Source organism: Ursus americanus, chromosome 27 (genome assembly GCF_024610735.1).
Source record: "Ursus americanus isolate L20-20 chromosome 27, mUrsAme1.1.p, whole genome shotgun sequence".
Classification (NCBI taxonomy): domain Eukaryota; kingdom Metazoa; phylum Chordata; class Mammalia; order Carnivora; family Ursidae; genus Ursus; species Ursus americanus.
The window spans coordinates 40,348,873-40,366,348 of record NC_142153.1 but is presented as its reverse complement, the minus strand read 5'-3'; the positions used below and the strand labels follow the sequence as shown (position 1 = coordinate 40,366,348).

At 37.8% G+C, this 17,476-nt stretch overlaps 1 protein-coding gene and 1 long non-coding RNA gene across 19 annotated transcripts in view; one reads left to right on the top strand and one right to left on the bottom strand.

The window, feature by feature from the left end:
- Nucleotides 1-10,416, top strand: part of SORBS2 (sorbin and SH3 domain containing 2) — a 173,416-nt gene extending 163,000 nt beyond the window's left edge. For all 18 annotated transcript variants that reach the window (XM_087856544.1, XM_087856533.1, XM_087856534.1 and 15 more), the window contains 3 exons: nt 3,980-4,029; nt 7,869-7,975; nt 10,025-10,416. In XM_087856544.1, coding sequence (XP_087712670.1) covers nt 3,980-4,029; nt 7,869-7,975; nt 10,025-10,086 — 219 coding nt within the window. In that variant the 3' untranslated portion in view covers nt 10,087-10,416. The remainder of the gene's footprint in view (nt 1-3,979; nt 4,030-7,868; nt 7,976-10,024) is intronic.
- Nucleotides 1-16,872, bottom strand: part of LOC148107659 (uncharacterized) — a 43,835-nt gene extending 26,963 nt beyond the window's left edge. Inside the window, exon 1 of the long non-coding RNA XR_015722033.1 lies at nt 16,139-16,872. This is a non-coding gene — a long non-coding RNA (uncharacterized LOC148107659). The remainder of the gene's footprint in view (nt 1-16,138) is intronic.
- Between the last annotated feature and the right edge of the window lie 604 nt (nt 16,873-17,476).

Here is a 17,476-nt window from a genome sequence, read left to right as displayed (position 1 = left end):
TCAGACCAGTTCCCTGATGAGCAGTGGGTTGGTTCTGGTTTTGAATATTAGCATGTGTTTAAACTTGTCTCATTTGTATCCACTTTTGATAACCTTAAAAAATAGCTATACTAAAAAAGTGGGGGGGGGGGGGGAGATTGCTACATTGCCAAGGGGAAAAAGTTAAGCATTTAGGATTCCATGAAAACAGCATGGTGCTTCAGTGGGTTTTCTAATTTTTATTGTACTCTTCAGACACATGTAAGACTCTCTGAATGTCACAAATGTATATGCTATATTGATCCCAAAACTGCTAAGAAGTTATGGGTAACGAGCAGAGTTAAAATAGAAGTGAGCACAGACCAAAAACACTGGTGGCTAAAAAGTGATCCTTGCTCAAAAATTTAAAATGTGGGAAGGGAAGTACATAGTCAGAAAAACAGGTGGATATCTATTCCACCACACTCGTGGTCTTTAAAATGACCTTTCAAAATGAAAGCTGGGTGAAGGAACTTCAGGAGAGCCAGCCAAAGGCATATCAGCATGTTGCTGCCCCTCATCACCACTCGGGGGCAATAGAGTGCAGATACCGTACAGATCTTGTCCTCAAGGTTTGTGCCCTTGGAGTTCTAACACCGGAGGGGGAGAGGCAAAAGATAGTCTCCTAAGATGATTTCCTCAAGTGTCCATACAGAACATAAACACTTGCCTAAAGAACAAAATGAAGGTGCTGATTTTAACCAACTTAGTCCACTTTATTCCATCAGAGTAATTCAAGAAAGAGTGCCAGTCAAAATTATAATTGTTTCTTCTTTTTTACTTATTTGTGATATTAAGAAATGATCTTTGAGTTTGGGTTTCCTGATCTGAAAAAATGAAGCTGAATGGTTGCTAGGATTGTTTTTACATGACCAGGACACTTGAGAATTAACCCATCAGTGGGAGCTGTCTCAGCACACTGACAAGTGAGGATACAGTATGGTTGATGATGGTACCCATACATAACAGAAGAAATGTATTTGTGGAAATGTGGATTCCGCCATGGATTCCCTGAGGGGGACAAGATTCTAATCATCATCTTGTCCAACTCCTTGCTTTTAGAAATAATGAAGCTGAGGTGCATATCCAAAGTTACATTGTCAATGCCAACACCAGAAAAACACAAATGTGCCCTCATGAATAGCTATGAATGCTACTTACTCATTTATTGACCAAATACGTTTAAAATAAATTAATTGAAATACCGTAACCAGTCATCTTTCCTCAAAAGTGGTTCCTAACCATCCATATTCACATGGAGATGATTCCTGTTAAGGTAATCTTAGAAGAGTTCTAAAAGTCACCATGATAGTAGTGCTAATAAAGGCTATAGTAAATCTTGGCCTGAGTATGTGAACAGTATAGAGACCTGGTAAGTCAGAGAAGGGGTGGGGGTTCTCTTAAAGGCTATAAAGGAAAAGAAAAGATCTTGGGAAGGATTGGTAAAAGCAAGGATATTGCTGGCTGGCACACTCAGGAACACGACTCCTTGAGACATAGACACATACTTCTGGCAACAGCCCAGTGTTCACAATTGTCAAAGGGGTGATTCACTTAAATTACTTATGACATGAGTCAAATTAAAGGAATTAAAGTAGTAGAATTGTAATGATGACAACGAAAAGGTTCTATATGGACTTTCAGAGTAGACTGTTTTGTATCAAGGAACAATCTGATTTTTAAAGTCGTATTTACGTTTTCACATAAGAGAGCAATGAAATTAGACCAACCAGTTGTACCAAGCCCTGGGTGCCATGATGGAAACGTCAAACTTTGACTCAACTTAAAAATATTAGAACAATTTGAACAAGTAGAAAGAGCATAGCGAAATACATTTTACAAAACATTTTTCTCTGAAGATAAGAACAGGTAATCAGATAATATTTTCTTATTTATAACTTCGCTATGCACTATAAATGGTGCTATGATGTTTCTGTGAGACAAAAGCAGCTGTCCTGGTACTCTGAAATACAGCATTTTCCATTTTCTTAATTACATTTTTATATTTTTTTGAGTGACTAATATGAGCATTTTCAATATCACATGGCTTGAATGTATAATCTTTGGCCAGAAATTTTACTCCTGGAAATAGGTTCTAAAGAATGGTCCAAAGCAAGGAAATAACTCTTTATATAAAGATGTTTATAGCATTGTTGCTCATGATAGTGAAAAAAGGCTAGACCAACCTTCACTTCAAAAGCAAAAAAGAGGGATGGTTAAGAAAACTAAAAAATATATCTACACATATGTGAGGGAATATTATTCTGCAGTGATCTAAAATGCAAAAGAAGACTGGAAAATTATTATAAAATATTAATAGCAGTTGATATACACATACCTTATTCCTGTATAAAGTTATATACACATGATTGGATGAGAATTTGAAGAAATTTAATAGCTACAGGCTTATGGATGACTTGTGTTTATTTTACATATATTTGTTTATTTTTATTTGTCTATTTATTATTTATATAAAATAGTTATAGAATCATTAAATATGTTTATATTGAGTTAAATGACCTTAGCATGGCTAGAAAATGGTTTAGTCTTCATAATTCTTAAAATAGTATATCTTACCATTTTAATAATAGATACATTGTTAGTAAATTTATATTGACTTAAAGAAGTATTGTACTCTAAAGTCATGCATGTGTCCCAACAATTTTTATCCACTCTTTAGTCTTAAGTTTATATATTCCATGCACAGACTGTTGAGTGAAATTTCTAAGAATAGTGTGAGTAAACGTCCAACTAATAGATTGAATTCTTCAAGTTTTAGTAATGTAAGTACTTAGTCTTATGTTAGATACACAGGTGGATGGGAAGGGAGTGAATACAGAATTTAGGAAGGAGAGCGGATTACAGTCTCAGAATGAAAGGAACCCCAGATTTCCGCATCCATTCTTGGACCGGGGGTTTTTCTATGGACTATCTGCAGAGGAAAATTCCCAGCCTGTCAGTAATCCATTCATAACTCTGGGACCCAGGAATTGGCCCTGATGTCTAACACATGGACCTACTAACTAATTCAGTAGCCATCAAGAAGAAGAGGATGTTTTTGAAATGTGTTGTGAATGAATTGTAATGTTTTTCTTTTCCTGAAACAGTAGCATTTAGGTAGTCAGTACAAACGATGTCAAGTTTACATATTCAACAAACATGTTAACTTTCATTCTTTGCAATATTTATGTGGATATATAGGATGCTAAGGTTTGTCATTTCCAATATTATAAGTATCTATTACAGATACTGGTCTTGATGCTTAGTTTAAAAAGAAAGGAAACTCTTTTGAGAGTTCAGTGCACTGGGAATTTCTACCAATATTTCTCTTCTAAGGTAAAATGTTACATGTTACCTGGATATTGTTTGTTACATTCTATTTAAAGTTCTCTGTTTAAAAATGCATGTGTTTTCTCCACATTGAGAACAGAGAGTGTTAATTCCAATGTAGCATGGGATGTCTGCCTATCTATATTTTCATCCGTACTGTATGTGAAAATGTTGTGTGTGAAGGGAAAGTAGAAGGAATGTGGATACTTTGCTGTTAGACTAAATGTGGCCTATTTTCTGCTTGTTTGAGAAAACGCTAAAGAATAAGGTTGTATGAAGGTGTCCAGACTTCCCATTCTAGTGGTTTGGTGTCTATGTTCTTGCCATATTCCTGAACTTTGAAAAATCAATGGGACTAAACCCTGACTTTTCTTTAATGCTTGAGCAGACTAGACTGTAGATATATTCAAAACATTTGAACCTTGGTTATTTTGATTTAATGTAAAGCATCCTTCAAAATATTTGAATTATTAATCCTGCAGAATCCCTTTATTTGTTTTTTTTTCCTTCCTCTTGGTTTTTTACAACAGGAAATATTAAATGTCAAGAAAAGTACCATGCCATTATCCAAATTATCTTTTACTTAGTACCAGTTTAAACACTGATTACATTGAAAATCATTTCATTTCAGCCACAGCGTCCTGTGTTTACTCATGAAAACATTCAAGGTGGGGGGGAACCGTAAGTATTCTTCTTATCTTCTAAGTTCGAGACTAACCTTGACCCACAAAATAGACAATCGATGTACCAAAACAGAGGCCCATACAATTTTGCAAGTGAGAGCGAACAAAATAACTAACATGAGGCTCTTCTATGAAGAGAAATTACAATGGTCTCCATCTTTTATAACGGAGAAGTTCATTTTAAAAAGAAACCCATGATTTTGCATAGAAGACTGATTTACACACCAGAGAAACCTTCCAATGCTCCAGTGATGCCCAAGGTTTATGAATCTGCCTTCCTCTCTGCTCTACTCACCATGCAAATTCTAGTAACCACGGCTTGAAAGACACAGAAATGTCCTGAAATTGTTTGTACACATATTTGAAGACCAGAAGAATGTCAAAGTAGACCAGAAGTGATGAGTTAGTAACATATTTCCAGAATTACATTCTGACAAGGGTCTTTGGAAATGGCAGTGTATTAAGACATTCACTGTCATTCAGTTAAATGCCTTGTCACGCTTTCAAATTTCCTCTCCTTTCTGACCTATAAGTGAATTTAAATTGAAGGTGTCACACATTGTCTTTAAGACTCTCTTTGTGTGTATGTGTCTTTTCCTGCTCTGTTTTGCTCATGACAGATGTTCAGAGGTATCTACTTCCTACTAGCCACTGCCTAGTCTGGGGGTCAGGAGCTAGACCCCTGGGAAGGAGCAGGGAGGGAACTAAACCTTGTCAGGCAGACCTGAGCACCAGCAGAGCCTCCCTCTGGCCCACTGTCCACGCTCTGCTCACCTGGGGGGGAACAAGTCAGCAGGGCCTTCTGTGCGGCCTGGTGCCTTCCTGGCCACTGACTCCCTCCTCACTTCTCAGAGACCTAGCAGTGAGCTAAAATCACACTCTTCAGAAACCAGCTCTCACCTCTTACCGAGTATAGCCAGAAAGGTTTTCTCGCTAGGGAAAGAGCAAAGTATATGAAAAGAACAGGTTGGAAATAAGAATCACTTAAAGTTTCATTTAATTGGGGAAAAAAAATCAAATAAGACTTGTAATTCTAAAGTTTTGGTTTGTTTCCTTATTCAAGCAGATGATAGGAACACATCACAAAAAAATAAATTCCAGACCTGTTCAGGTCCATTGCATTACTAACACATTATAGTAAGGAGCTTTTAAGGAGTTTATGAATTCATAGGTATATTATGTTATACTGTTTTATGTCCTATAAAGTTAATACATCCACGTGTGTTCATTTTGGTATTTATGAAACCACAGAGCTCACAGGTAGGAAAAGGCACATATCAAGCCCTGCTATGGACATTAGAAAACATTCTATACTAAATTTCTATCTGATTATGACCCCAATGAGTCAGATTATGGGGTGTCACTAAATCTCTTTCATTTAAAAACTAGATTGGAGTGCAGATAGGAACATCATGTTATAATGTTGCTGCATTTCAGAATTATGATAAAATATGTTATAGGAAAAGTTGCAAGTTTATAGAGAGAGCTCCAAGCTTGGCTGAGCACTTCTTATTTAAAAGACAAATTTCTTTTGAAGCGTCCTGATTCCACCACCATCATTCATCTCACCAACACATCTTTCAAAACAGCATTTTAATTGTAATTCGGCTGCATTTCCTGTCGTGCAACACTGATTTTGAAAGCCAGCAGGGACAGGGGGGTTTCCAGAAGGTTTGTTTATGTTTCCATGAAACTCCCCCCCCCTTTATTTGTGGACTAATTAAACCCAAATGGTAAGTAAATTTTGACAAGCACACTGGCTTTTGTCATACTAAAGTGAAGTAGGAGTTTGTGCCAATTTTTTTTTTCTTAGCTCTTGGGACCTTGAGATTCCTCAAGCATCTGGGGTTTGGTGGCCTTAAATAGGCCTTTCTCCATATGAGGCTGGACAAGGGCCTGAGGGAGGGAAGGCCAAAGCCTGTAAAGCTCAATCAGAGAATCTGTATTTCCCAACATGAGAGCTTCAATGTATATTAGCAGCCCCGGAATGACTGTCTCCCTTAGATGTGACATTGGAAAAGGGACCAGGTTGAAATCAACCTTCCCCATATGGATATACAAAAGATACCATTCTTTCACCTAAGCAGCCTCAAAACCAAATCCTTAAAGCAAACAACAAAATAATCTGTCTACTCCAGCCCTGGCAAACATGCCCCATGCAAACATCCAAATTAAGCAGTGTTGATATTCAACCCCTCCTTGTCTTTTTTTTTTTTTTTTTTTTCCCTACCACTGCTCTGGGAATCTGGCTACCATTCTCTGTCCTTCTCCACAATCAGAATCCTTTCTCAACAGAAGACATCAGACGCCCAATTTCAAAAGAGTACACGGGGCAGAAAAGATTTTCTAAGAGGACAAAATATTAACAGGGAAGGGAATCTCTCATGTTGTGATTTCAAGGGTAGATAAGATATTCCAGGAGATGGTGTTAGGCATCACCTCTTACCAGCTCTCTCCCAGACAACTACCACCACCTCCAGAGGCCAACTTTATCTGGGTCCCCCAATCTGAAAAAGTTAATGGACAGAGAGGGAAGCCAATGGAGCCATGTCCCTGATTTATGATATGTTTGAGTTCAAGTGATAAGAAAGTTTTGTTCCACCAAAATGTGATTTTTCTGACTAAAGTAATTAGAAATAAATCATTCTTGTCCCAGCAGTATTCAACATTATCTACTTTCTAAAGTTGACTTTAAAAAACCCAGAGTGTCCTGAAATGTAGTTGTTATTATCTTATATTGGCAGAATTACATAACTGCTAGAAGAAACAGCAAAAACAAATTCACTGATTTTTTTTTAATTCCCCTCATGATACTGGTAATATTTCAGTAGTAATATGAAGTTTTCACGTTAACTGCATATCATATGCTTCCTGAGCCGCAGAGCTGCTAGAATTTTTGTCTTCACTTTCCAAAATGCCAGGCCATAATCATATGCATTAAAATACATACTATTATATTACCACAAATTCAATTTTACTGATCAATGTCACCAAAATAAAGACTCTCAACGAATTCAGGCAGAGAAAGGAAAGTGGTAGCATTCTATCTGTAATTCTTTTTGATACAAAATTATTTCAAGGGAGAGTTTAACATCAAACACAATTTCTCCAGGACCCATTTTAAAAAGAAACGTATATCCATGATCTACTGTTTGATATTGATTCAGTGATCACTGAGCATAGAAATCATCTGCTTGACTTCATAGGTGAATTACACCAGATTTTCAAATTCTAAGTCCTCACAAAACACTGGCTCAAACTATGAAACTAAACTGCTTTAAGGAATTCCTGTTGGTGAAAAAAAAATCACCTTTTCTTTTACAGCAATCTCCATATAGCTGTCTCCATATGTCTGAGATAGTTTTACATCTCTGTTTAGAACCTTGAAAATTCCACTTGAAAGTTGCAATTATTTGCTTTTGGTTATGGCCAACTAAAACAATAATTCCTTCTTGTTGTTACATCACTGAATAATGTACACATCACTTCTTTTATATTCTGAACTATTATTTAAAGTCCTCATGATATCTTTGACTCAAATATTAGAATACAGGTCTGATTTATAAATGTCAAAATGTTTTAATCCAACTTGTGGATATTACAACCTTCCACAAATATTCCTCCTTATACTTTTGAAATGCTATCAGAGTGGTCTAAACCCCATGAAAGTCCAAATACTTCTGTTCACTTTACATGCTTACCAAAGACTTACACTATCTAATTTCACATGTTAATAAGGACAGAAATGTTAAAAGTAAAATGACTATGTACAGTCTTCTATAGTTTCACAAAGGTGTAAAGATTTGTCTTTAAACACATCCATTTGTCCTGTTTAAGATTTCAGGCTCTGTATAACTATACTCCTAGGAATGAAGATGAGCTGGAGCTCAGAGAAAGTGATGTCATTGATGTGATGGAGAAGTGTGACGATGGATGGTTTGTGGGTATGTGGACACTTCCTTTCAGATGCCTTTGGCCATTTTATAATTTGCTTGTATTTGCTCCTTTGTGACAGTCAAGCTTTTTTGATTTCATGATGCCTCTGATCTTTCATGTATTACATATGCACTATGTAATCCCAAGGCAACAATGCATTGCATTTTTTTTAAGTAGGCTCCATACCCAGCGTGGAGCCCAACACGGGACTTGAACTCACAACCCTGAGATCAAGACCTGAGCTGAGATCAAGAGTCAGATGTTTCACCGACTGAGCCACCCAGGTGCCCCTGCATTGCATTTTTAATATGGTTTACTATTTATTGTTTCAGGTATATGTGATTTTCTGCTAGTTTTATCCCAATTCAACTGAGAGAAGAAAATTTCTTTGAATAGCACCAACCAGGAAAGACTGGGATCTAAGAACTCTAACAACGGTGTTTCCTAGATGAGAAATATTAACACTCTGTTCAGTGGGCTATGTTAGGTATCAGCAGTGAGGATCTCATTGGAGAAAGCAAGATGAAGTCAGCAAATCATCTACTTTATTAGGTCTGATGTTAAATACCCTGAAAGTTCAATGATTCACCTTCATTTTAATTCTTGGTATAAGTAGAGAGAAGTTTCATTCTTACCACTTTAAAGACAAATCCCATTCTTACCACCTTAAAAGAAGAATAAGGGGCATTGGGGTGGCTCAGTTGGTTGAAGGGCTGACTTGATTTAGGCTCAGGTCATGATCTCAGGGTCATGAGATGGAGACCTATGTCAGGCTCCCTGCTCAGTGGGAGTCTGCTTGAGATTTTCTTTCTCCCTTTCCCTCTGCCCCTCCCCCACTCATGCATGCTCGATCTCTCTCCCTCTTTGCCTAAAAATAAATAAATCTTAAAAAAAAAAGAAGAAGACTAGAGCTCTTCTGAGAAAACATTTGTAGACAAGATCATACAACAGGACACACAGGAAAGAGGTAACAAAGAAATAAAGGCATAGGAAGATAGAGGAGACAAGATGAAGGTATGAGGGCTTTCTATAGACAGGCCATCAGTGGGGAAAATAATAAAAGAACAGAGGTCACATTTGCAGCCACAAGCCCCTGCTTCTGTTCATATGGAGCTTCCCCACTTAGAAGAAAAGTAAATGGCTAACCTACACAGGGAAAAAGAAAATCAATCAAACCAAGATAATAAGTTCCAGAACATAAATGAGAAATGAAACTGTAGAGCCCCTCTTCACTCTATTTGAGCTTCTAAGGAAGAACTCAGTGCACCAACCTTTATTAAAAGTTTCAAAGGAATTATGTCATCTGAAACCAAAAGCCATCATGATTGGAGCCACTTGTGCATTTGGTTTCACTCCTCATAGTAAAAATCACACCTGATGATGAACCCCTGTCCAAATAGTTCTTGGGCCTCTTTCTTCCTTTAGTGACTTTGTAAATCTTTATATTTTATCAAGGATTCTGGCAGTGCTATTTGTAAATGAATGAGGTAGCGGTGAGCATGATCTCCTATGACATAATAAAACAGGATCGTGACGGTGTCCCTGATAATGCCGTTAACGTTACTCCCTGTAGAAGAGGGGTGACAGACCCCTTGCTCACCGAAGCTTACTGTTGGGTTCTTCTAATCCATCCTATCACTGCCAGCCTCCACCTCATTTAAACTGTACCTGAGAACCTCACTTCCCGAGAGCTTTTCCACTCCTCACTCTTGCCTAGCAGCCTTGGCGATGGGGCATCGTCCCACTTAATATCGTTACATTAAAAACCCACGTCCTCAGCAGGATGGTCTGTCCCTTCCAGCTGAGATGCTGAGCTTCTCTGCGTAGCCTGGTTGTGTGTGGGAGTGCAACACTTAAGCTGGAGACGCAATGAAGGCATCGGGCAGTACAGATAAAACTGCTCACTTCTTCCCGTGGGCTCACAGCGAGTTTTCTTTCTTGTCCAAAGCCCCCAAGGCTTGCTTTCTTCGTGAAGGCTTGTAAGTGAAGTTTTCAAGCCCACATATATAAACTGATATTTCATTGTTGTTCATTTCATTTCTTGCTTCTATTTTCAGGAACCTCAAGAAGAACCAAATTCTTTGGTACTTTTCCCGGAAATTATGTCAAGAGGCTGTGAATCACTCTCCCTCCTTTTTATGCTGCATTTCAGCACCACGTCTGCATAACCTTGCCCAAAAGAGCCCCTCAGGCCTCCCGCTGTCCTGCCTTCCAGTCTCCAGTAGAAGTCACCCCACCACCACCACCATCTCTACCTGCCACCAAACCACCAGCAAAGGGACTGCCCCTGCCAAGCCCTGGGGAGGCTGGACACTTGCTTCTGCGTGAACGTGCATATTCCTGATTTCTGCTCTAAACTTTGAAAGTCGCTATGCGAGATCAGAAAGAAAATTATTATAGTTAGAAAGGGTGAAGTATTTGAAGCAAAAAAAAAAAAAAAAAAAGGAAATATCTCAAGAACCTCTCTAGTCCACTTTGAAAGACGTTCTCCCCTCAGGCAACCAGAGATTGTTTATTCCTAAATGCTGTGGTTTGCATTTTCACATTCTTAGCTTGGCAGTATATTTTCCTTTCACGAGTTTGCCTAGTGTCCTGGTTTACACGACATGAAAACTGTATACTTCGGCTGTTGTTTGCCTGCACTTATATATTGTAATGCACACAGTGATTACAAAATCTAAAGCAAGCGTAGGGAAGTTAATTCGGATGAGTGTGATTTTGTTGATTGAATGTGAGTTTTCAAACAGGACTCTTTTCCTGCAGTTTTTTTTCTGTACTTTTTAGAAGAGCAAACAGTAAGTGAATAAGAGCCTTTGGTAATAATCTTGAGAATATTACAGGTTTAGCTAGACTACAAAAAAAAAAAAACAAAAACAAAAACAAAAAACAAAAAACAAAAGCCTATTGTGTTGTAAAGTTGCATTGCTATTTTATATTAAAATGTAATAATCAGCATCATGAACAATGAGCTCTTAGTGTTTTATTTATCTGGTAAAATTTTAATAAAAGCAGTGTTAGTGAGAGGTGCAAAGAATTATTCTAATGTAGACTCTTGAAAGTATCTGTAAGCAATATTCATAGGTAAGCTTTCACTGTGTGCACACATATACATTTGAGATTGTACAAGAACAGACAATCCATATGGTATGTTGTACATTTTATGGAAATGTAAAGGAATCCCACACGTTATTTTATAGAAATAGAGTACTTCAGAAGCATCACAAGTATTAAGGCTGGTTTTAGCAAGGATTATGATCAATACAATTATTTTTACTACGATAGTTATTTTTCTTCTATGGAACTCAGAATCCTGGCAACACATAAGGACAGGAATATGTTGAGCCTGCTTTTCCTGGTGTGTGTAAAATATTTCCTCGGAATCCATGAGGCACTTTTTAGAAGCAATGTTAAATCATTCAGGTTATATTTTCTGCCCTGAAGTAGAAATTCACAAAATGGCTTTGGGACCTGAAAGATTTAATGTGGCTCACAGTGCCTGAATTACACAGACCTTGAGAACTAGCTTTGTATTTCTTATGACTTTGCATAAGAACTATTCATATTTGGATCTTGAGCACCTTATAGATAAAACTTTTTATGGCATTTCTTCTGTGGACAGTGACTGATCTTTTCACAATGTATGTAGACTCTAGAATTTTGTACATATGTTTGCTCTTTTTTTTTGTACAGACTAGTTGTCAAGAAAAATGGGAATTTCCTAATTTGGTCTTTATCTTTCACTTTAAACTAAGCTAAAACACTTTCCAACAGGTTATCCTTTACATATCCCACAGATCACAAGCACGTCTTGATTGTGCAATTCTGTAAGATAGCATTTATGCAAAAGTTTATGGACTTAAAAGATCTTAGCAGCCAAACTGAAATGTACTGATTACAGAGGAGTTTCATTAGTAAGAAGGTAAAGAAACATCTTTGAGTAGCCTACCTTGGTAACTGTCAAGTTCACAACCAGCTTTATATCTTAAAGGCTTTGGATTTGAAATTAAGTCAACTGCATGCAGCTTTGCCAATAAATGAATAATTATCTTTGATGCCATTTATGAGAAAAGATTTCAATATCTGTTGCCTGTCATATTTAAGAAAAATTACTGTTTCTACTCTCTGTATCTGATTTTAAAAGAAAAAAATATTCATACCTGGCTTTCAGGTAATTGACTTTGAATTCTTACAAGCGAAGGTCATTGTGTTTTTCTTGAATAGACATCTAATAAATTTTGCTTGGAAGTTATACTTCAGTTTTTCTTTTTGACATTTATCCTTAAGAAGATTGTGTAGTTTACCCCAATTTCTTCGATAAAACAAGAGAAAATGCATTTGTTCTATGTTCTCTTGATACACACATGGAGAAAACATGTACGTGCATCAGCTCAGAGAAGAAATGTTCTTTAAACCTGCCACTAAAGCTCATTTGCTAAATCCTCTCTGGCTGAAAATTACTACTCAGCTAAAACAACACATTTAAAAATATTTCTGCCTCAAAAACAGCTATTTTTCCAAGAAGAAGTTAATTATAAGAAGTTGTAAGCACTTTCTCAACTCAACCACCTTAAATTTTAAAAATTCTTTTTTTTTAATGTCTGTAGTACTTTATTTTTTTAATAATTTTTTATTATGTTAGTCATCATACAGTACATCCCTAGTTTTTGATGTAAAGTTCCATGATTTATTACTTGCGTATAACACCCAGTGCACCAGGCAAAACATGCCCTCCTTAATACCCTTTACCAGCCTATCCCATTCCCCCACCCCCCAAAGCCCTCAGTTTGTTTCCCAGAGTCCATAGTCTCTCATGGTTCATTCCCCCTTCTGTTTACCCCCCTTTCTTCTTCCCTTTCTTCTCCTACCGATCTTCCTACTTCTTATGTTCCATAAATGAGTGAAACTATATGATAATTGTCTTTCTCTGCTTGACTTATTTCGCTTAGCATTATCTCCTCCTGCCCGTCCATGTTGCAGCAAATGTTGGGTAATCGTTCTTTTTGATGCCTAATATTCCATTGTATATATGGACCACAACTTCTTAATCCAGTCATCTGTTGAAGGGCATCTCGGCTCCTTCCACGATTTAGCTATTGTGGACAATGCCGCTATGAACATTAGGGTGCATATGGCCCTTCTCTTCACTATGTCTGTATGTTTGGGGTAAATACCCAGTAGTGCAATTGCTGGATCATAGGGTAGCTCAATTTTTAACTTTTTAAGGGACCTCCACACTGTTTTCCAAAGTGGCTGTACTAACTTGCATTCCCACCTTAAATTTTAAAAATTCTTGCCCTAAAAAGCTTCATCACCACCGGCGTGGCAGTCTCTGGTAATACTCACACGCTTTCAGTGAATTTCAAATTATGTGCTTTTCTCCCACACAAATAGTAAACAGCTAGCTTTCCTACTTGGATCCTTTCTTCTTTTTTTTTTTTTCCTATTCTTTAAAATTTTTTATAAATTCAATTTAGTTAACATATACTATATTATTAGTTTTAAGGGATAGAATTTAGTTATTCATTCACTTGCATATAACATCCAGTGCTCATTACATCGAGTGCCCTCCTTAATGCCCATCACCCAATTATCCCATCTCCTCACCCTCTTCCCTCCAGCAACCCTCAGTTTGCTTCCTAGAGTTAAGAGTCTCTTATGGTTTGTCTCCTTCTCTGATTTTGTCTTATTTTATTTTTCCTTCCCTTCCCTTATGTTCATCAGTTTTGTTTCTTAATTTCCACATATGAGTGAAATCATATGGCATTTGTCTTTCTCTGACTGACTTATTTCCCTTAGCTTAATACCCTCTAGTTCCATTCATGTCATTGCAAATGGCAAGATTTCATTCCTTTTGATGGCTGAGTAATACTCCATGATATATATATATATCTCAAACAGATCTTCTTTACCCTACTTGGACCCTTGTGGCTCTATGTATTTCGTCCCCCTTCCACATCTATGTCTCACATATTCAGAAACACATATACTTGGTGTTGGCAATTCAGTTATCAGAGGTGTTTTGCCATGTTGCTTCAACTTAATGCCCACTTTGATCGCTTCTATTTCTTTGAATAATTTCCACTGTATATTAGCTTTTCACTAAATGTGTTCCTTTTGTGTGAAGAATATGCCCCAGAACATTCTTTTGTATGTGTTTCCATCAGATCATCTGTGGGTAATTTGACTACGTAAATCTGAATCTGGTAAGATCGGGATGCTTGTTTGGGTACTCAGGTCGCTTCCCATTGCTCTCCTCAAGTGAACCTCTTGCCAAATGATCAGCATTCTAAAAATACAAATCTGGGATTTTAAAAACACATGCATCAAAAAGCTAGATTTCCTCTTCCTACTTGAGAATTAATCATTTGTGCTTCTCTGTAAAATCTGCTGAGATGCTCAGGAACCCCTCTACAACTTTGTGGTTTGCCCAGACTTCTGTCACAGCCACCCAGGTACTCCTGTGAGGTCCAGAGCAGCAGCAGCTACAGTGCGACCCTCCTGCCATGCTTTCTCATTGTGGATGTCAGGATTCTGAATGGAATATTGAATTATTTTTTGCTTTAGAATCGTTTAATCCTTAGTAATGTATTTTACTTGATTTTATGTCAATGCACACTCATCAACATACATGACACATTAATTCAGGCATCTCGTTTAGGCTACTGAAGCTCCTCACCCCTCATCCCCTGTAGGTGGAGCAGGACCCATTGCTGCAAACCCCACATGGCCAGGCCTGTAAAGCACTGTCTGCTTACCCGTCTCTATCTGCTGTGGACTCACATCTGAGCATTAACTGGCCCAGGTCAGGGGAAGAGTAGCAACAAAGGACCCTGTGGTACTTGATGGGCCAAATTTTAATCCCTCCTTTAGCTACACTCTCCCTAAAAGCAGGCATGTCCATTTCTTATTGGATGGAAAGCAAAAAGAACCTGTTTGAGTAACTGTTTCCACGAGCTTTCTCTGCTTGATGTCTCTGTGTGGGTCGTCGGTTTGTGTGGCCCGATCATTTCTCCTACTGTTTTCCAGATTTCAGCCACAAAAGGAGACATTCTTTAAAGAACCATTTAATCAAAAAGACTAAGTACTTTGCCAGCTTCCAAAAGCCTGTTTAAAGAATTAATCATTTCATCCTCATTTCCGGATTGTAGCCTTCTCATGGTTTATGGTTATGGTTTCAAATTATTTCCCCATTATGAATGACTGGGTCAGAGCCCAAGCAGAGACTGGCATTATTAATAAATGGTCTACACCAGGGATTGGCAACCTAAGGCCTGTGGATGAAATTCAGCTTGTTACCAGTTTTTGATGTTTTTTTTTTAATGGCTTGCAAATTAAGAATAACCATGGTTATTCCCACTGTTTGTACAGACACACATTGGCTATCAATTTGATGATAGGGAACACTGATTTTGAACCCCAATTAAGTGAAATGTCTCCCCAGAAAAAGAATCCCTTTCTTTTCACTGGTAAATCTATATTACAAAAACTTCACCCCAATATTGTTATATTTTGAATTTCATCGATTAATTGGTAGAAATTTGTTTTTTCTTTGTTATGTAAGTATGTACATAATATCTTCAATTTTGCCTCCTGGCCCACAAAACCTAAAATATTTACTATCTGTCTCTCTACAGAAAAAGTCTGTGAACCCCTGGTCTATGCCAATTGCCAGCAACAAGCCTGAAAACTGACTACAGGGAAAGGAATATTGAACATCTGCTATATTACCAAGTGGTAACTTCCATGTGTTCTACTTATCCTCAAACAAATCTAAGACAACTGCTTTGTGCCCACAAAACCTAAAATATTTACTATCTGTCTCTCTACAGAAAAAGCCTGTGAACCCCAGGTCTATGCCAATTGCCAGCAACAAACCTGAAAACTGACTAGAGGGAAAGGAATATTGAACATCTGCTATATTACCAAGTGGTAACTTCCATGCGTTCTACTTATCCTCAAACAAATCTAAGACAACTGCTTTGTGCCCATTTTATAGGTGAGGAAGCTGAGGCTCCAAGAATTTGACTCAAAATATGTGATGGAAATTAAGCTCAGAATCTGGTTGATCTACCTCCCAAGCCTGTGCTCTTTCTTCTAAATCGCCCAAGCCTGTGCTAAACACACTGTTGATCAAACTGTGCACCCAGAGTTAAACAGCTGCAGCCACTTACCTCCTCCCTCCCCGCCGTTCTCACAAACTCTGCCATCCCGAGCCGCCAGCCACCCATAGCAGCACCTGGTGGTGCACAGGATGACAAGGGAGAGGTATGTGCTCACTCCAGCATAATAGTGTTTCCCTGAGGAAAGCTAACTTTGGTTTCTAAAAACACACAGTAACCAGTGAGGATATAACTTTGATTAGTGACATGCTTTAATTGAGCATAAGCCTGTCCATGCATTGTGATTCATCATGGCCCTAGAGGCAATTGCTTGGAAGCCAGCTCCGCAGTGGGTGGTACTCTGGGAAGTGCTCAGTATTGTTGAGCCACTTGGACACAGACAAGCCCAGCATGCTCTAGGAACACAGTGTGCTTACTGGACGTCTTTTCAATATCCTAAGTCCCAGGATACACTAGCCATTCTCCACTGGATGACTTGCTAAGCCTTAGCTCACTGCTAAATTCAGCCGCTTAGCTCAGGAAAATTCCATCTGAGCTCATGCACATACATATATCTTGACCCAAAAAACTTTCAGTACAAGACAGAAATCTGCCTAGCAAATCTTCACCTGTTCTTTTGGGGTTTCTTGTTTCATCCTTTTCCCTAAAATATGATGGGTGACTCAGTAGTAGTCCCAGTGTCTTCTAAAAATAAGTGCCATTTCAAAGAAAACTCTTGCTACCATTAACACCACCGGTAGACAACTGTCAAATCTTGCAATGATTTTACAGGAAGCCTGAGAATGAATTTTTAAAGTACTATTTCCTTTTTAAATTACATAGGCAACAGACACTTATTATACAAAAACTTAGAAAATATAAATGAGCAAAAAGAAGAAACAAAGAATCACTAACAGTCCCATTTAGGATAAAGATTACACTTTGGAATAGATCAGTCCAGAGTGTTTTCTGCACGTGCATATTAGTGTATGTGTAGTGCATAGTATGAGGGCAAAAGTGGGATCATACTGAACAAACTGTCTTACAACCTGCACTTCATACTGAGCAGGACTCTGGAAAAAAAAAAGAAGAAGGAATCAGGTTTTCAAGCAATTTGACATTACCAAGGTTTATAAAAAAGTGAGGAAAAGTCAAAGTCAATCCCCAGGATTTATGAACACGTAATTAATTCAACACCAAGAGGCAAGAATTACAGAATTACCACTAAACTGGAAAATCTGTTGCAATCTGAGGAATTACTATGGAAGGAAAGAAAAGGTGAAGAGGGAAAAGAAATGAATAGTCATTATCTCCCTACCATAAGTCATCACATGCATTAGGCATTTTTATGGAGTGGCTAAAGGAAGAGAGATATTACATTCAGATATACGTGGACTTCAGAGCCGTGTG